At 41.2% G+C, this 16558-nt stretch overlaps 1 protein-coding gene across 2 annotated transcripts in view; it reads left to right on the top strand.

Moving 5' to 3' along the window:
* The window catches only part of KIF24 (kinesin family member 24), a 135299-nt gene extending 119045 nt beyond the window's left edge, over positions 1 to 16254 (top strand). For both annotated transcript variants that reach the window (XM_069216235.1, XM_069216153.1), the window contains exons 12-13: positions 4292 to 4385; positions 9775 to 16254. In XM_069216235.1, the coding sequence (XP_069072336.1) occupies positions 4292 to 4385; positions 9775 to 9915 (235 nt within the window). In that variant the 3' untranslated portion in view covers positions 9916 to 16254. The remainder of the gene's footprint in view (positions 1 to 4291; positions 4386 to 9774) is intronic.
* The last annotated feature ends 304 nt before the right edge of the window (positions 16255 to 16558 follow it).

The raw sequence follows: 16558 nt of genomic DNA on the forward strand, positions 1-16558 counted from the left end.
AATGCTAAGTACAGTTTTATACTCAGGATTGAACAACTTCAATATAGGAGCCTTAACAATAGCTTCCTTGACAACACAACATTATTTTTCACACTCATCCGACCATGACATTTTTCAACTTTTTTTTTTTTTAAAGAAGTTACCTCATTGCTCTTGTTAAATCCACAATTTGAGTGTATCTTTGTTCTTTGGACTGGGAGCATGTTTGATAGCTTCCAAGAATCTTAATTTGGGCTTCATGCCTTCTACTCCAACTACATAGCCTAAATAGTCAACTTCTGGCACAGCAAACTTGCACTTGTCAACCCCTATAGTTAGTCCCGATATCTGCAATCTCTTCAAAACTTGCTCTAATACACCATCATGCACTTGCTTGCCCTTCCCATAGATTACAATATCATCCTGGAACACAGTGACATCATCTATCCCTTCCAGGATCCTCTGCATGACTTGCTGAAAAACTGCAGAGGCAACTATTTGGAATACTTAAATAGCTAAATGCTCCGTGTGGTGTTACAAATGAAGTGAGATGTCTGCTATCAGGATGCAAAACGATTTGGTGATAAGCTTTTGACAAATCTAGTGTCATAAAACCTCTTCCAAGGTGCTCAACATGTGGTTTATGTTTGGTAACGGGTGGCGGTCCACACAAATACGGTCATTTAGGTCGCGAAAGTCAACACACATTCTGACCTTGCCATTGGCTTTCCTAGCTCATACAATGGGACTCAACCATTCTGATGCTTCGATGAGCTCAATAATTCCTTCAGAAGATAACTTATCTAGTTCTACTGTCAACACTTCCTTTATGGCCAGTGAACTCCTCTCACCTTATGAACTTTAGAAACTGCACCCTCTTTAAGAATAACCCGATGTGAAAAACCCTTCAGTTGGCCCAGTTTGTCTTGGAACACCTCTGAGAATGCATTTTTCCATCTATCTGATTCAGATATATTCATGACTATGACCTGTTCTGGATGATTAGTATTAAGTGTTATTGCAAACTTCTTTTGCTCTCTCCATCCCAATAGCATTTTGCCTTTCCCTACTACATAAACTCTACCCAAAATTGACTTACTCTTGAAGTTTAATTGGGAATCAAAGCAACCAAACCAGGGTAACCTTGGTATCTACCAACTTCACATGAGGTAATTAGAGATGGATATCTTTATCAATTATAGTCTATGGTGAGCAAGAGTCCGCCCACATATTCACATTTACTACAGCAATCATTACTCAGCACTTTGGTGGATAATAAGTTTCTCCACGTTTTGTCCCGTGCATTAATTTATTTCAGTGTATAAAACATCATTAAGTGAATCTGACATACTGACCGCTAAAACTTCATCATCATCTGATACATCCTCCCCAATCACTTGAACTGAAGCTTTGCCTCTTCTGTCTAGCTTTGCACACTCTGAAGAAATGCTCAGACTTTTCACACCGATAACACTTGGCTTTTGCAGCCACATGCCTAAAACTTCCACACATAAAACATTGAGATTTATTCCTTCTCGTATAACCCACATTAGACTTTGATTTGCACAAATCGTTTTTTTTGTCACCACAGTCACCTCTTGAAAACTTGCTTCACAACAATTAACTTTCAATTCTTTACTTTCGGATTTCAGTACATACTTACTTTCTGATTTTAATACTTAGATGTAGGAGGAGGCATCTTCCAATTTTTTAGCAACAGTTATGGTCCTTTCTAATGTAGGTTTTTCTATACTTGATAATTTCTCTTGAATTTTAAGACTACTAGTACGGTTAATCAATTGATCACATATGATTTCATCATGCAAATCCTTAAACTTGCATGATGCAGCTAGTACTCGAAAACATCCTACCTACTGTTCTATAGTCTCACCAGGTTGTTGACCTCTTGGAAATAATTTATGTTGCTCTACTACGACATTTAGGGCCTGATTACAACTTTGGAGGAGGTGTTAATTCGTCCCAAAAGTGACGGTAAAGTGACGGATATACCACCAGCCGTATTACGAGTTCCATAGGATATAATGGACTCGTAATACGGCTGGTGGTATATCCGTCACTTTACCGTCACTTTTGGGACGGATTAACACCTCCTCCAAAGTTGTAATCAGGCCCTTAGTTTTTTGCTATGGTGATCACTTAAGGCCTTGATAGCTTTGTCATAAACATCCTTTTCCTCCTCATCGTCATCATCTTGAGTATCAGGGGATGATCAACTTCTTAAAATGTTTCTACCTTCTATACCCAAATTATGTTTGAGTAACACCAATTTGCGTTTGGGAATAAAAATATCAACAACAATAGCCTCTATATATATCTCAAATGCATCTTTCCAATCTTCCCACAACATCACTGGTTGCCCAGGATGTTGCAGAAACATTGGTGGTGCTAATACAGATTCCATACTACACAGGCACTCACACACAAGCCCAATACAAATAACTAAAATAATAAACGTAGTCACCATAGTCTCAAATGGATAGCCTATTTTCTTTTTTCTTTTTTTCATTTGGCACAAAATTATTTTTCCGAGCATGTTCTTTTCCTGTGTTCTTGTGCCTGCTCTTTTTTCTGTAGCTTGAAGTTTCTATCATGATTGTGTAATCTTCTATTTTTACAATTGTAACTCTTAATGTAGTCCTTTTCCTGTTTCCCTTTTGATGACCAAAAATGTATTCCTTTCTTTATTTCCTTGCTATAGAACTCCTAATGTAGTCCTCTATCTGTTTCACTGCTGTGAAACTACTCCCTGATGGTAAACTCACCTTAGTAGTGAAAAAGCTTATAACTGGTCTATTACATTCTGCCACTTGAGAACAACAAGACTTTCTGGTGAGTGTAGAGGCTTCCTGCTGAAAAAATTGCTTTGGCACATATGATGGAAAAATAAGGTTACTTGCTTCTTCCAAGGTGAGTTTAAGTAAACAGACTTCACTACTGCAAAGTCCCCTGCAGGGATAAGTGCTTTGTAACCACAGCAGGCTCCTGGCAGAGGAAATTGCCTTCGTAGTTTTTCAAGTGCCAATCAGTGACATCAGCTTTTCAAGTGCCAATTGGAGACAATATTTAGTGCAGGATATCTCCTTTTCATTTGGTGACAATTAATCTTGCAAAGTGTCTTACCCTTGGCCTTCTGGCTATTGCACGAGATAAAGGCATGCGGAGCTCATTCATAACATTCTAAATGAGGCGCTGTTATGGCAGTTAGTTTAAACGCTAGTTGCAAGTTCATTACAGTTGAAAAAATACTTCTTGCACAGATATCTTCTTAACACTGCAGTTTTAGTTCAGTATTTTTTTTACAGTTGATAAGCACTCACATGATGGCTCCAGGTGTTGAATCTAAAAATACTAATAGGCCGCGTCCGTAGTGCCAGTCGATTACGCCAGTTTGTCTTGGCAATTTATGCTTGTACACTTAATAAAGCTTTGATACAGCTTTGTCCCAGACGCTGACCCAGCATTTACAGCAGTTAATACAGTCATTACAGTTAACTTTTAATTAACTCACGGTTCACTGCTTCTGCGTAGGTTCTGTTATGTTTACTCGCACTCCATTTAGACATTAAACAGGGATCAGTCCTTTAACTCCTCGTCGCCACTGAAAGAATCCATCCACGATTGGATATTGGATATATTGAGATTTATTGTCTCCAGATAAGTCATCTACAACTGAACCCCATAGTGTGACAACAGCAACCGATTCCCTCTCAAGCTCCACATTCCACATGGAACTCCCAAGTACATTCTATCCTTAAAGCTGTCCATTTAACCCAACATAAGATACTACACCTACCACATAGAAAGGGGCACAGTTAGCACTTAATTCACTCATTAGCGCATTAACTCTGTCATATTAGCATACAGTAGCATTGCCTAGAGCTGGCTCGAGATTCAGATTGGAGCCTAATTTAGAGTTTGGCCAACAGGTGCTTTGTTACAAATGGGACGGATAGCCCATCTGCCTTCTTACAAGGACGTTATACCCCAATGCATCCTGTACCGTAAATAAGTTTATTAACCAGGGAGCCGACATACATACAACTTATTCCAGCACATTTACTAAGAGCATGCTCTGTCACAAAAAAATTGTTTTTCTCAACTTTGTCAAGGGAAATGAGGAAGTTAAGTTTATGAACCGTAGGAATGGTAATGTTAACAATGTGCCTTCGAATTGCTATGGAGGGAAAATATTTTTGTTTTGTTTTGTGGCAGTTGATTGTATGGTAATGGTCTTGTATTATTGATTATTAGTGTTAATCAAACTGAACAAACTCTTTATTGCATTATTTAGGCAGATTGTTGTCCAAGCCCACCAGGAACATCTTGACGAAATGATCTCTTTGGGCATTAAGGAAGAATGCCTGCTCAGACAGGTATCACAGTTGGTAAGTGTTTCCTCTTGTCTTCTAAGTACTTCTCTTACGGGCTGTACTAGTTAACTAATGCAAAGAGAGTTACATTTGAGATTGTACCCTTGGCAGTATTTGAAGAGCATTTGATTGACATATTGATGAAAGTTAAGCTGCGCTATGGTTCCGGAATGGGGCCACTTTTCTTCTATGTTTACTGCAGACCGTTTTTTTGTCACTGTGTTTCTCCTGAAGCTATGGACTGGAAAGGAAATGTTCAGGTGGTTTCTGAGTTTAAAAGTCACTTAATGTCTGTGTCTTGCCACTGAGTCTCATTTAACATTGGTGGACCAATTTATTTGGCTACTGCCAAACTGTGGCTATTGCCTTAAATCTGGCTTTTCAGTGGATGTCTACCATACCACTTAATGTCTACACTCAATCAATTAGTCAGGATTTATAAAGTGCGGCTAATCACCCAGTACGGTATCCAAGTGCTGACAGGTCCGTAAGCTTATTTTAAGAGCCAGATCTTGAGGGCCGATTGGAATTCCGGAAGTGAAGTGATGGTCCGGAGCTGCGTGTGGAGGCGGTTCCAGGTTTTTACTGTGATGTGAGAGAAAGAGAGTCCTCCACTTCTGCTTCGGTAGATGTGGGGAGTATGGCTAAGTGACAGCAAGGTAGAGCGTAGTCTTCTTCTCAACGATTGGTGAAAGTTCAAACGAGGTTAATGTACGATGGACCTTGGTTGTGTAGAGCCTTGTGTGTGTGGGTAAGCAGCTTGAGTTGGCATCTCTTCAGTATTGGGAGCCAGTGGAGTTTGTCGGGGAAGGGCGAGGATGAGTCCGGCTGCGGAATTCTGTATGGTCTGAAGTCTCAGTAGAAGGTGTGTGGCGATTCCTACGTAGAGGGCATTGCTGTAGTCCAGTCGGCTGCTGATGACCCTAGAATTGACCAGGTTTGCCTGACTTCTAGAACATTCCTCTCCCCTTTAAAAACTCTTGCAGAAGGGGGAGACCTTCTCTTGCCTGTGTGTTTTTCTACACTCCACTGCTGGATCTTGGGACTGCCATGGAGAACTGGAAGGAGGATCCACCTGACTTCCACTCAGGACCAAGGACTTTGCTCAGTTGATCCCAGGACCAGTGGATCTCCCCAAGGACCAGTGAGGCTGCCCCCTTATAACCGCTGAGGACCAATTGGGGGAAAGTCTTGGTCTTCTATGCACCCAGACACAAAGACCAAGAGGAGAGCTGGTGCAGGGAGCCAGAAGGACCAGCTGTTTGAGGACTGGACTGCTTTGAAGGTGCAGAGGGTTGCTGCAACTGACCCTGGTGACTAAAAACCATCCTGAAGAGGTTAAGCATCTCCATTAGTCTGAGTGTAATCCAATAGTGATGTCCCAGTAACAGGAGCAAGTTGCCTGCATTTATTGACACGTTGTCCATCATACACTCAAACCTATAAACGGAGCATCCGCCCCATTCCTCGCTGCCAAAGGATCTTCTGCATAAGGGAACAGCAGTGAGAAAAAAGGAGGCATCCTTATTGTGTCCCCCGACAATATGAAGGGTCTGACAGTGCACCACTACCCTCTCACCCTTTGTTGCTCATAAAGCATTTTTACATATTTACAAAAATCCTAATTTCATTTTCTGAAGGCCATACATCAAGTGTCCCCAGTCAAAGTCTATTTTTTAACAGTTCTTAAATGCTTATCTCATGCGGCTCCTCTAAGTGCACTTATTCTGTAGAAGAGGTGAATGTTAAGAATTTAAATTGCTACAAAACTTAGAAAATTATGGTGTGCGTGTGACAAAAATATTCCTATGTATATATCTTGTGAAATCAGTCACACCGACATTTCCACATGTATTTATTAAAACAGTTATGTTTCATAATGAAAAAATGTGGTTATGACGCCAATCTAATAAGGTGGGAGCTGTCAGTACGACAGACTGGATTCGCTCGTATAGAAGACGCTATAACTGACATGCTACTAGACAAGGGCGTGAATTTTTCTTGTGTGACGAGATGTACTTGCTTTGTTAGGTTCAGCTTCCAAGGAATACATAAGTCATTTATTTTGATTGCGAACTACCATTTTTTCCGAGCATGATGCAGAGAGGTGGGAACAGACATAAAGGCATACCTGAGACTGTATATAAGCCCAGCAGAGATAACCATCTTGTGTACATGATAGGGTGATACCAGTAATCCGGGGTAGGAGACACCTACCTATCATGTATTACAGAGACACATACATCTCCATTTTTAAATTCTTTCAAACTCTTGCTAATTACTGAGATAAGAGTATGTAACAAGACATGGAAATCCACATTTGATTGACCTAGTTGGTTGCTCACTGACTTGGTTGGATGGTGGAGAGATGTCCCTTACTAATATACCGTACGAGAGACTATGGCTATTTTTTTTACTATACTGAGACATGAGATTAACACAGAGTGTTTATGATATTATATTTTTTCCAGCAAGTTTGGTGCTGGAGTAGTATCATCCAAGCGCTTCTCAGGGGCCAGTGCCTGTATCTAGGAGGGTAAGACACTTCTCGTCACTTGACACAAGATGTTTGTTGACATGCTTCACTTCACCCCCTGAATACCCTAGGCATTATACAAATATTCTTAGTTCGGTTGCACAACTTAAGTCACAGCGTATGTGCATGTGATCACCTTATCATTAATATAAAAAAACATGATTGTTAATTATGTTTTTAGGTCATTACTGAGAGTGGGATAGTTTCCCCTATAATATAAGATAAGTACCATGTGGTTACATTAAGAAGAGGAGTATAATTACTCTCTTAGTAAGGACTAGGTACTTTAGGTCTTGATGAATTGCTGCACGATCCATAGGGACAGGTAAGGCAAGAAACATGTTGACCATGATAGTTGGAGTGTAGATACGTAGTCACGCCAAATAGTAGGTAGAAAGTTGAGGATACCTTTACTTTAGTGGGTAGTTAGGTGATTACACCTGATATGCCCCTTTTTCTGTTTTTAATCATGATATAGGTGCCTACATATACTGTAAATAAAGACCAAGGGCCTCATTACGACCTTGTCAGCCTTAAGACCGCCAGGGCCATGGTGGCGGTTGGACTGCAGCCAATGTGGCAGTCTGACAGCCACATTACAACTGTGGTGGTTGCGCCACAGTAGGACCACCAGCACCGCAAGTTTTCCTCCACAGGAGGGGCTGGCGGTCCTAATCCGATTATGAGTCCCTTCTCTGCCGGCGATTACCTGGCGGTAGCCCCGCCATGTAAAGGCTGGCGGAGACGTGGTGCAGGGGCCCCCATGGCTGGTCCCGTCATGCTGTTCGCGGTCTGCTTCGCAAACAGAGAACAGCACGACCGGTGCTGGTGCACCCTACGCACTGCAGCCTGCTCAATTATGAGCCGGCATCAATGTTGTAGGCTGTTTCCCGCTTGGCCAGTGGGCGCAAACACAGTTTCTGCTCGCTGACCCAGTCGAAACTCCTAATGGGGCCAACGGGAAGGCTGCCACACTGGCAGTAACCTGACCGCAGGAGTTTGGCAGACAGCCTTTTCCGTCCGCCAAACTCATAATAACCCCCTAAGTCTGGGATCCTTTAGTCATTTTTAGTTTCACATCATCCAGTCCTCTTTCCGTTTCTCATTCCTTCCGGCTACTACAATCAAAGCCTCTTTGCGGGGCCCGTCAGGCATTGCAGTGCCCGCCTGACAAGGAGCAAATCCCGATGATGAAGCATGTCACCCATGGGTGAGTGAGGGCATTTGTTCTGAACTATGGCTATGTGACGATCTAATAGCTCCACACCTAGTTGGTTGAGTGGAACTATTTGTATCAGAACAGTGTACCTGTATTTGTAATCATAATGAAAAGTAACCAGATTAAATGTATATTATTATTTTTTTGCACAAGTTGATGATTGTGGTGACATGAAGTATTAAATAAATGTATAATGTTCTGAATAGCATGTTCATTACAAATACAATTTAAATAATCAAGTTTATTGACCACTTCAAGTAATGTATTATAGCTTTTTACCTAAGTCCTATTTTTCTTTTTATTATTATTTTCTTTTCTTTTTTTGCTGTTGGGGCCATTGATACAGCACTGGAATCTTTAAGTGATTTGAACAATGTTTTTCCCGCCAAGAGGCGAACCAGGACACTGTATTTGTTTTTTGTTTTTTTTATCTTCTTTTTTTTTTTTTTTGCTTTAAGAGATCATTTTAAGAAGAATTTAAATGTCTAATACAGTGGGAATCCACCAAATTTCAGATTTTGCAGTTAGAATGTAACTTGTGTTAGCGGGTGAACCTAAATTTCTAGCCTACAAATTAAAGTTGCCAAAAACAGACCCTGAGGCCCAATTCACTGTGAGCTCAGCTACTGTTAATGTGGAGAAAGGTTATTGAGCTCTAAACATACTGTACTAATGAAGGCAGATAGAGAGACTATATTCATTGGGAACCCCTTGTGATGGATGAGAGTACTCAGACACTAGTAATTTGTAGATTTAAAGATTGGCCAGGACAGTGGCCACTGCATGTTTGCCTGGACGGGGGCCCTTAATGTTAGGTGAGGCGCGGTGTGAGCTGTCTTGATGTCTATGACAAAGTCATATGGTCATGGATCTTGCTTCGCTCTGTCATGGCCTAGTATTTACAGAATCTGTGACAGCATCGTGCCAATAGTTTCTCTCCTTCGGTGGATCTTCCTGTAAGTATGACCTGAGGGATATAACAAAGACGCTGAAAGGTGAAATCAAGGAACAAGTATGTAAAAGTTAATGTCCAAACTGTATATGGTATTTTGACTCTTCCCAAAGAAGCTAAGGCTATGAATGTGACGACACCCTCTCCCTTAATAGAACTGCAAATCTTTCCCAGTGTTTTAAACTAAGGGCCTCATCGCGGGTTTGGTGGCGGGGTTACTCCATCACAAACGCAACAGACATCCCGTCCGCCATATTACAAGTTCCATTATATCCTATAGAACTTCTAATACGGCGGGTGGGATAATCCGTCACATTTGTGACAGAGTAATCCCCTCCGCCAAGCTCGTAATGAGGCCCTTAATAAGCACCGAAATATGGCCAAAGAAACACATTATAGAAGTTTCTATAAAGATGTTGGTATGGTGATATTTTATTGTTTAGATGTCTTAAAAATCATTTACAATAATACACTCAGATAAAAAGCATTAAATAGCAAGAAAAGAAGATAGTCAGATGAAAACATTGTTGTGTTAAAAATAATATTATAAACATTACTTGTCAATGGGAGTCTCGCCGGATTTTAAAAAGAAGCTAACACAGATATTACCAAAGAAAAATAACTGTGCATATTAACATAATATTCATAAAAATATGTTCTCTTCACATCAATAAATATGTTTTCACTTTTGTTCTAGGGTTTTAAAGAGTATGTAACCAAAGTGGATGAAATTATGCTTTTGAAGTCCAAATGTTTACAAAGCATGCGATCCCAGCTTCAGCTGTATCTGGCCTACCTGAGCCCCAGCGTTGAAGAGGAAAGGACGGCTTCATCTTAGCTGAGAGAAAGTCTGCTTGCAAAGCTCTGGAGTATTGATATGGTCACCGAAGTAGGCGGCTGAACGCCATCTCCAAGCCATTGGCCCAGCCAGGGTTATCATTAAACTCATCACCAAGTTTTGTCTTTCAAACATGCACCATGGTTTGCACAACTGACAATAAAGTGTTTGTGACCGACAATCTCCAACAGAAATTTGCAACACTAGATAATGATGGGTCAGGTTTGTGCACCTTTTCAGTGAACTAGCTGCTTCCAAGCGCGTCAGTACTGTACCCACAATATCAGCCACCCTGGTAAGGTGGGACCATCTCAGCACTTTATTCCTTACCAGGTCCTCAGGGCTGCAATCATTGAAAATGCCTTATCGCTCTTGCTTCACAGAGAACACAAGCCTTTAAGAATGGGATCCAGGTGACTGGTTGAATGTGTGATATGTAATATTAGTGGAAGTGCTCAAATGTGAAGAAAAAAAGTGCATTTCTCCAAACATATTACACTTTGAAGCCCACATTGGAAAACAAAAAACACATTGGAAGTTTCAAGGACCTCTACACTCACGGTTTTATTGCTGCCTGTCATTCAAACTATGCCTGGATTCTAAATGTGTGACTGTGTGTAAACCTATTAAATATGCACAGTGGATTGAGTTCCTAAATTGTTATTTAGCCATGACCCCAAGTCCAGGAATATGCAGCTTAATACTCTTATAGTTGGTTTATTTTTAGAGTACTATTTAACGAATATTAAAGGAGCTTTGTAACACTACAGATTATCATTGATTACATGTAGACATAGAAAACCCATAAATCATTAATAAATTCACATTGCAGCTAAGGTAAGGGGTCCATGGAAACAGTACCCTGGGCAGGGCTAAGAGCTGGTTAGGGGTTCCAGGCCTCCCATGGTAGGAGGCATGACATCCTTGCAGTGATTTAACAAACTGAAGCCTAATAGTGAGTGTTGCCCTCATAAAGTGTAGAACATGTTTCTAGAAGTCCATTAGAGTTCATGGTTCGCCTACACTAAACCGCTCAGCCCCATTCATGACTGCAGGTCAGTCAATGCCAGCATGGATTTCCAAGACATTTCCTGGATGAGCATATATTGATGTATCAGCTGTTAACATTTGGAATTTGTTCTCATAGTCTATTCTGACATTAGTGTCCCTGAAGAAGGTAGACACGGAACAAGATAATCAGAGTGAAAATTGCTGTGGGTGCTCCTATGCTGCCTGGATTTTGTGTTGTCGGGGACTTCTCTGATGTAGAGTAAAGATGCAGTGTTTGCTTCCTGGGGTAAGAACCTTGACAGTTCTGAAAAAGGTCTAGTAATTTTCAAGTAACCCCTGCTTCCATGACCTTCAAAACAAAAGGGCCTGCTGTGGTGTCTGTAGGAAGATTGAAAAGGAGACTCCTGTGTGAAGTTGGCCCTACAGATGCAGGGCGTGGTTATCTAAATGGGCAGCAGGTTGTGGAAAATGATTAAGACACAGAGATATCGGGGTTCTGTTTCAGAGGCACATTGATGCTGCACTGGGCGGACATGGATAGAAGGAGTTCAGGGCTTTTTAAGACGATTAATGCATATGTGATGCCTGTGATGGTTTAGGCAGTTTTTTTTATGTCTCATGTCTTGTAATACAGGCATGAGGTTTCTTCGTAGATCTAATGTCACAGAGCACAAAGTGCAGCTCAACTTCCGCCATTATAAAATATCAAAACACCACGAGTAGTGTTAATAGAACGATGAGTGTGCTGTGCATGGAATCAGGAATAGCATTGGGACAAGACAGGTGCTGCTGTAAAACAAGGTGATTGTTAACACAAATAGCCTGTGCACGGGCACAAGTGATTACCTCGAACTAATGTGCTGCTACCTGCATCGCTGAACATCACAGGAGTAAGCTCTGACACCGGTGAAGTTCATTCCTATCGTCCCACGTCTGCAACAAACTATTGGAGACACTAACCGCGAGTGACGCGTTAGGAATGGAAGTAAAAATAAGTCGCTGATAATATACCTGCATTTAAGTGTATAATGCTGTCCCTGTTTTCGTGTGGCTACCGATCATTCTCAAATTAGACCATTCATTGGGAGTGTGCAGAGTTTATTTCAGTACTAAGCCTCTTAAGATGCTTGAATTGTTAGGTGGGGGATGATGCCTTTCAAATGCAGATTTTAGACATTAAGCTGTCACTCTGTATAGCAACGTTTGCTGTTCCTCATGCTTGTGGGCTGCTTATTTCAAGAGGCCAAAGGGTAGGCCCTGAATCCTTAACGGTTGAGAAATACACGTTGTAACCATTACAAAGCTACAAACTTAGGTCTCAAAAGGCCAACGTTGGTCCTTCATAAATCCCAAAGATCTAGGGCTAGCTGTTACCTATTAACAGCTGGTCTGTGACCCTTCTGACTAGCAGTGGTTTTGCGCCATTATCCATGGCCATGGGACAGGCAAACCAACCGCCTGAACCACTTCATCATCCATAGTGCAGCATGTGATAGGTTCTCACAGTGACAAAACACTTGGAGATGTTTGTGCAACAAAGCGACCACAAGGCGACTTGCTGGTACTGTACAAAATACATGACTCTAAATAATAAAGTGAAGACTGTGGTTCAAGAGGGACTAAGGGTCTGATTTAGAAATCAGTGTTAACATATAATCCTTCATAAAGCAGTAGTATCATCATTTCCTTCTTAAAACATGTCAGCTCAGTCTTATATTGTTTCAAGGCCAGTAATGAATTTATTAATTACGTATATAGCATTTTGTAGAAAATGCTCCTTGTGTTTTAGTTACTTCAGAATGATGTAAGCATAACTAACCATGAACTGGAAAGTGCGCGAGAGTTAAAAGTCCAGGTGTTGATGGTGGGTCGTGTTGGATAGTTTATGGTGCATTCCTTTGGCACAAGAAGTTCAGCTGTAACCAAGCCAGACCAGTTCAAAGTCCCTTATTGATTCACGCATTTTTGAGGCTCTATCATCAGCCTGGATTCAGTGCATTCCAGAGTGTAGTACCCTGAACTTACAAGCTCTTGGCCCCATGTTCGATGCAATGGAAAGTTCTGCTGGTCATTAGGGATGCAGATGCAGAGAACATAGTTCATGCTAGGCATGTGATGAGTTGTGAGTCTTTGTAAGTATCTTTGACCTTTACCAATGTATAGGCCATGTGGACAGTAGAGAGTACTTTAAAGTTCACCTTGTCTCTGCTCAGAGCCAGTGTAACACTTTCAAGGGTGACTATATCTGGTCTGCATCCTCAGAATCAGGCAGGGTTGGACGACGTCATGTGGCATACCTTGCGCAGTGGCAATGTGATGAGTTGCAGATGAGCGCCCTTAACTACTGCACTGAAGAGTAAGAGCTCTCTATCCAATATTACTTCTAGTTTTCTACTTTTCTGTCTCATGGATTGTGGGGAGCCCACACTGAAAGGCCACTAGAAGAGTTGGAGCTTTGATTATTTTCCACACAGCCCCAGACTCCTTTAGTGATTCATTTGAAACATAGGATGCTCTTCTTCTTACAGTACAAGACATTATCCAGGGAGAAGGGTATATCAGCCTGGTTGGTCGGAGTGTTTTCCAGCTGGAGGTGGATTGCATACATTCGGTGGTTCACTTGATACTGCTCTTGGGTCTGGACTAGAGAGGGCTTGTATATGTTGAATGGCAGATGGGATAGGGTTAACACAGGCTGGACTACTCACGATAGTTTGTGAGGTGACAATTTCCTGTTTTAACCTGCTGACTTTGGTTGAAGATAACGTTTCGATCCATTATAGTGCAGGCCCAGTAATGCCAGCCAACTTCTCTAGTCTTTCTAGCAAGAGGTCCTAGCCCACTGCATTGTTTGCTGCTGAGAGGTCAAAGATCACATAGTGGTTAGATTCATACAGGGACATAAAATGTTCGATATGGTTGTTAGCCAGGGTAGATTCAAGATCATTGGGGTGGAATACATCTCCGCTGCAGGCATAAACTCAGATTGGTGGTCCTAAAGTGTGTGGTATGCTGTGTATGTGTTTGAAGCTGTCTAGGCTCTTCATTTTCAATGAGCTTATTGAAAGGACTAGTTGGTGATAGGCCGGTAGTTACGCAGGACGTTTGTGTCAACTGGTAGGTTCCTAAGGAGGGGATTGCTTGATGGTATGCTTCAGGGGCCCAGAAAGAACATCAGTATGCAAGGAGACATTGATCGCTTTAGTGAGGTCTTCCTCCAGAGATGAGGAGAATTGTTTTATGCAGACAGCAGGGCAGTTTGATTCTTTGATTTAGGCTAACCTGAAGATATCCTTCAGGGCCATTAGGTGGAAAGAGGTAAATTAAGACTGATCTAGAGTTTGGAAGACAAGGTGATGAAGCCATGCTAACACCTGTATGTATAATGTTTAGAAAAAAGCAAGTTCTAATTTTCCTTTACTGGAACTGGGAGGACAGGTTAAGAAAATGTTAACAGAGATGGTCACTCAATAGTGATTTGTTTAGATGCCAGTTTTAGTATCTCTGTATCTACAGTCTGCAGTGAGGTGAGCACAATTGTTACTTAGATGGCAGATTCCTGCACATAACAAAATCCATGCAAGTGACCTCTGTCCAAGGTGTTGCAACTCACCTGGGATGAGTTTTTTTTAAGTCCATGTATCTTGATCCCACAGTAATGTAAAAACTGCACAATATAATGTTGCAATCCTGTATAATATCCCGGAAATCTAGTCAATCTGTCAAGCTCTTCCGGCTTTTAACCCCCAGCCGCAACATCTAGAGGGGCAGGGGATTAATTCATTTACCCTCTCTTGGTAGACTATGAAAATATGTTCTTAGGCTCTGGCAATATAATTCCTGAGAGTATATTATTTAACATTGATGCACAACACACTATCCCATGTTTGGAGCAGCCCTGCTAAAGAAAATCATGAATTGGGAAAAGTAACAGTTAGATTAAACCAAATCTTTAGTCTGAAGCCAGTACTGTGATTGTAAGGACAATATATATTATGCCACATCAGCATCTCTGTAATAAGTGAACACTTGACAGCCCCAGAACCCATGTTATCAATGGAAACATTGCTAATATTGCTTTTCTCAGGTACAACTGTAAGGGTTAACCTCTGTGGGCATGTGGGGTATTTTTTTACGTTTCTTGGAGGTCTACCATATTTTCAGAACATATCAAGGGAGTTAACCTGTTCCTCCGTAGGACAGTTCAGGTATTTTCATCTACCTACATAGTACAGAAAGGGTTAATTTTTACTGTTCTCAAATAGGCTTCAGTGCATTTTTCCAGTGAGAACACAAATGTTTAGACTTCATCACCCCAGTTGATGGCATGAAGGATGGCGGTCATAACAAGCATTGACAATCAATGGATGATAGACATGAGGTTTACACCTGCACTGGGCTACCAAATCATTGACACTTTGAGGTGCACATACTTAGAGTCTGTTACAATGGTGGCTTCTCCAGCAGTCTCTAATTAAATGGATGTTGCCTGCCAGTGAAAGATCAGAGAGTTAAAGGAATTCCATTATTCTTCCAAAAAGAGAGACCTTGAAATGCAATGTAAAAATAATATGACTTGCACTTTTTTCCCCAATGGCAAGACTGATGTAGGTGCATCGTCAGCTTTCTGCAGATGCTCTGGTATCAAGTTAAATCTACCTACTTCCTTCTGCTTGTTGAAGTACTCCTGTCAGAAGCAACCATCTTTAAGAAAGCCCTGCAATGGGTGACCTGCTGGAAAACGCCTTCTGTGGAAAAAATGGAAGGTATTTGGTTTATAGTGTAGTTCAGTGGTTCCCAACCTTTTGACTTCTGTGGACCCCCACTTTATCATTACTGGAACCTGGGGACCCCCACTGAATCATTAGAATCTGGGGATCCCCTTTCTGAGTCATTAATTAAAGCTGGGGACCTAATCTGTTAAGGTGATTTAATTTTCTAAGCAGTCACTGACCCCCTAAGGAGGCTTTGCGGACCCCCACGGTTCCTCGGACCACAGGTTGGGAACCACTGGTGTAGTTAATCAACCACAGTTCATCAACAGCATAATAACATTTTAGTCCCTTCTTTGATTGTTTTAAATTATTTTTCACTTTTTAAGGCTTTAAACGTGAGTTTAATTTCTAACAGGTATGTGCATTAAAATAAACGAGTTGAAGCAGTGATCCCTGTCGACCTTTTGAAATATAAGGAAAATTATTTTACTCTTACTGTGTGAAATATTTATTGTTCTTTTTATTTAACACCTTTGTGCGGAGTAATTGGAAAAGTTTGATTAATTATGCTTTTTTTTTTTTGTAAACAGGCAATAGATTTTATGTCTTTTGTCAACTTGCTTTTCGTAAATGGTAAATAAACATATTTATAAGACGGTTCTGTTTTTTACTGTGATTTATATCTTCGGTGTAAAGATGTTGCATTGCATCCTTTCCGAATGTTTCCTGAATAGGCACTTCCGCTTCCAAGAAATTGCAATTGTTCCAGGCGCGTCTGAGCTGAAGGATGTAGTGCTCTGGTGGGACAAGATGCCTCGAGGATGAAGTGTGTAGCAGGGGTGGAAGCAGGCTGGCAGTGGTCTATCAGCCTAGCGCACAGTTCACACCCTTGGTCCCTTTTAGTGTGCTTATGCAGT

Source organism: Pleurodeles waltl, chromosome 1_1, assembly GCF_031143425.1.
Source record: "Pleurodeles waltl isolate 20211129_DDA chromosome 1_1, aPleWal1.hap1.20221129, whole genome shotgun sequence".
NCBI lineage: Eukaryota > Metazoa > Chordata > Amphibia > Caudata > Salamandridae > Pleurodeles > Pleurodeles waltl.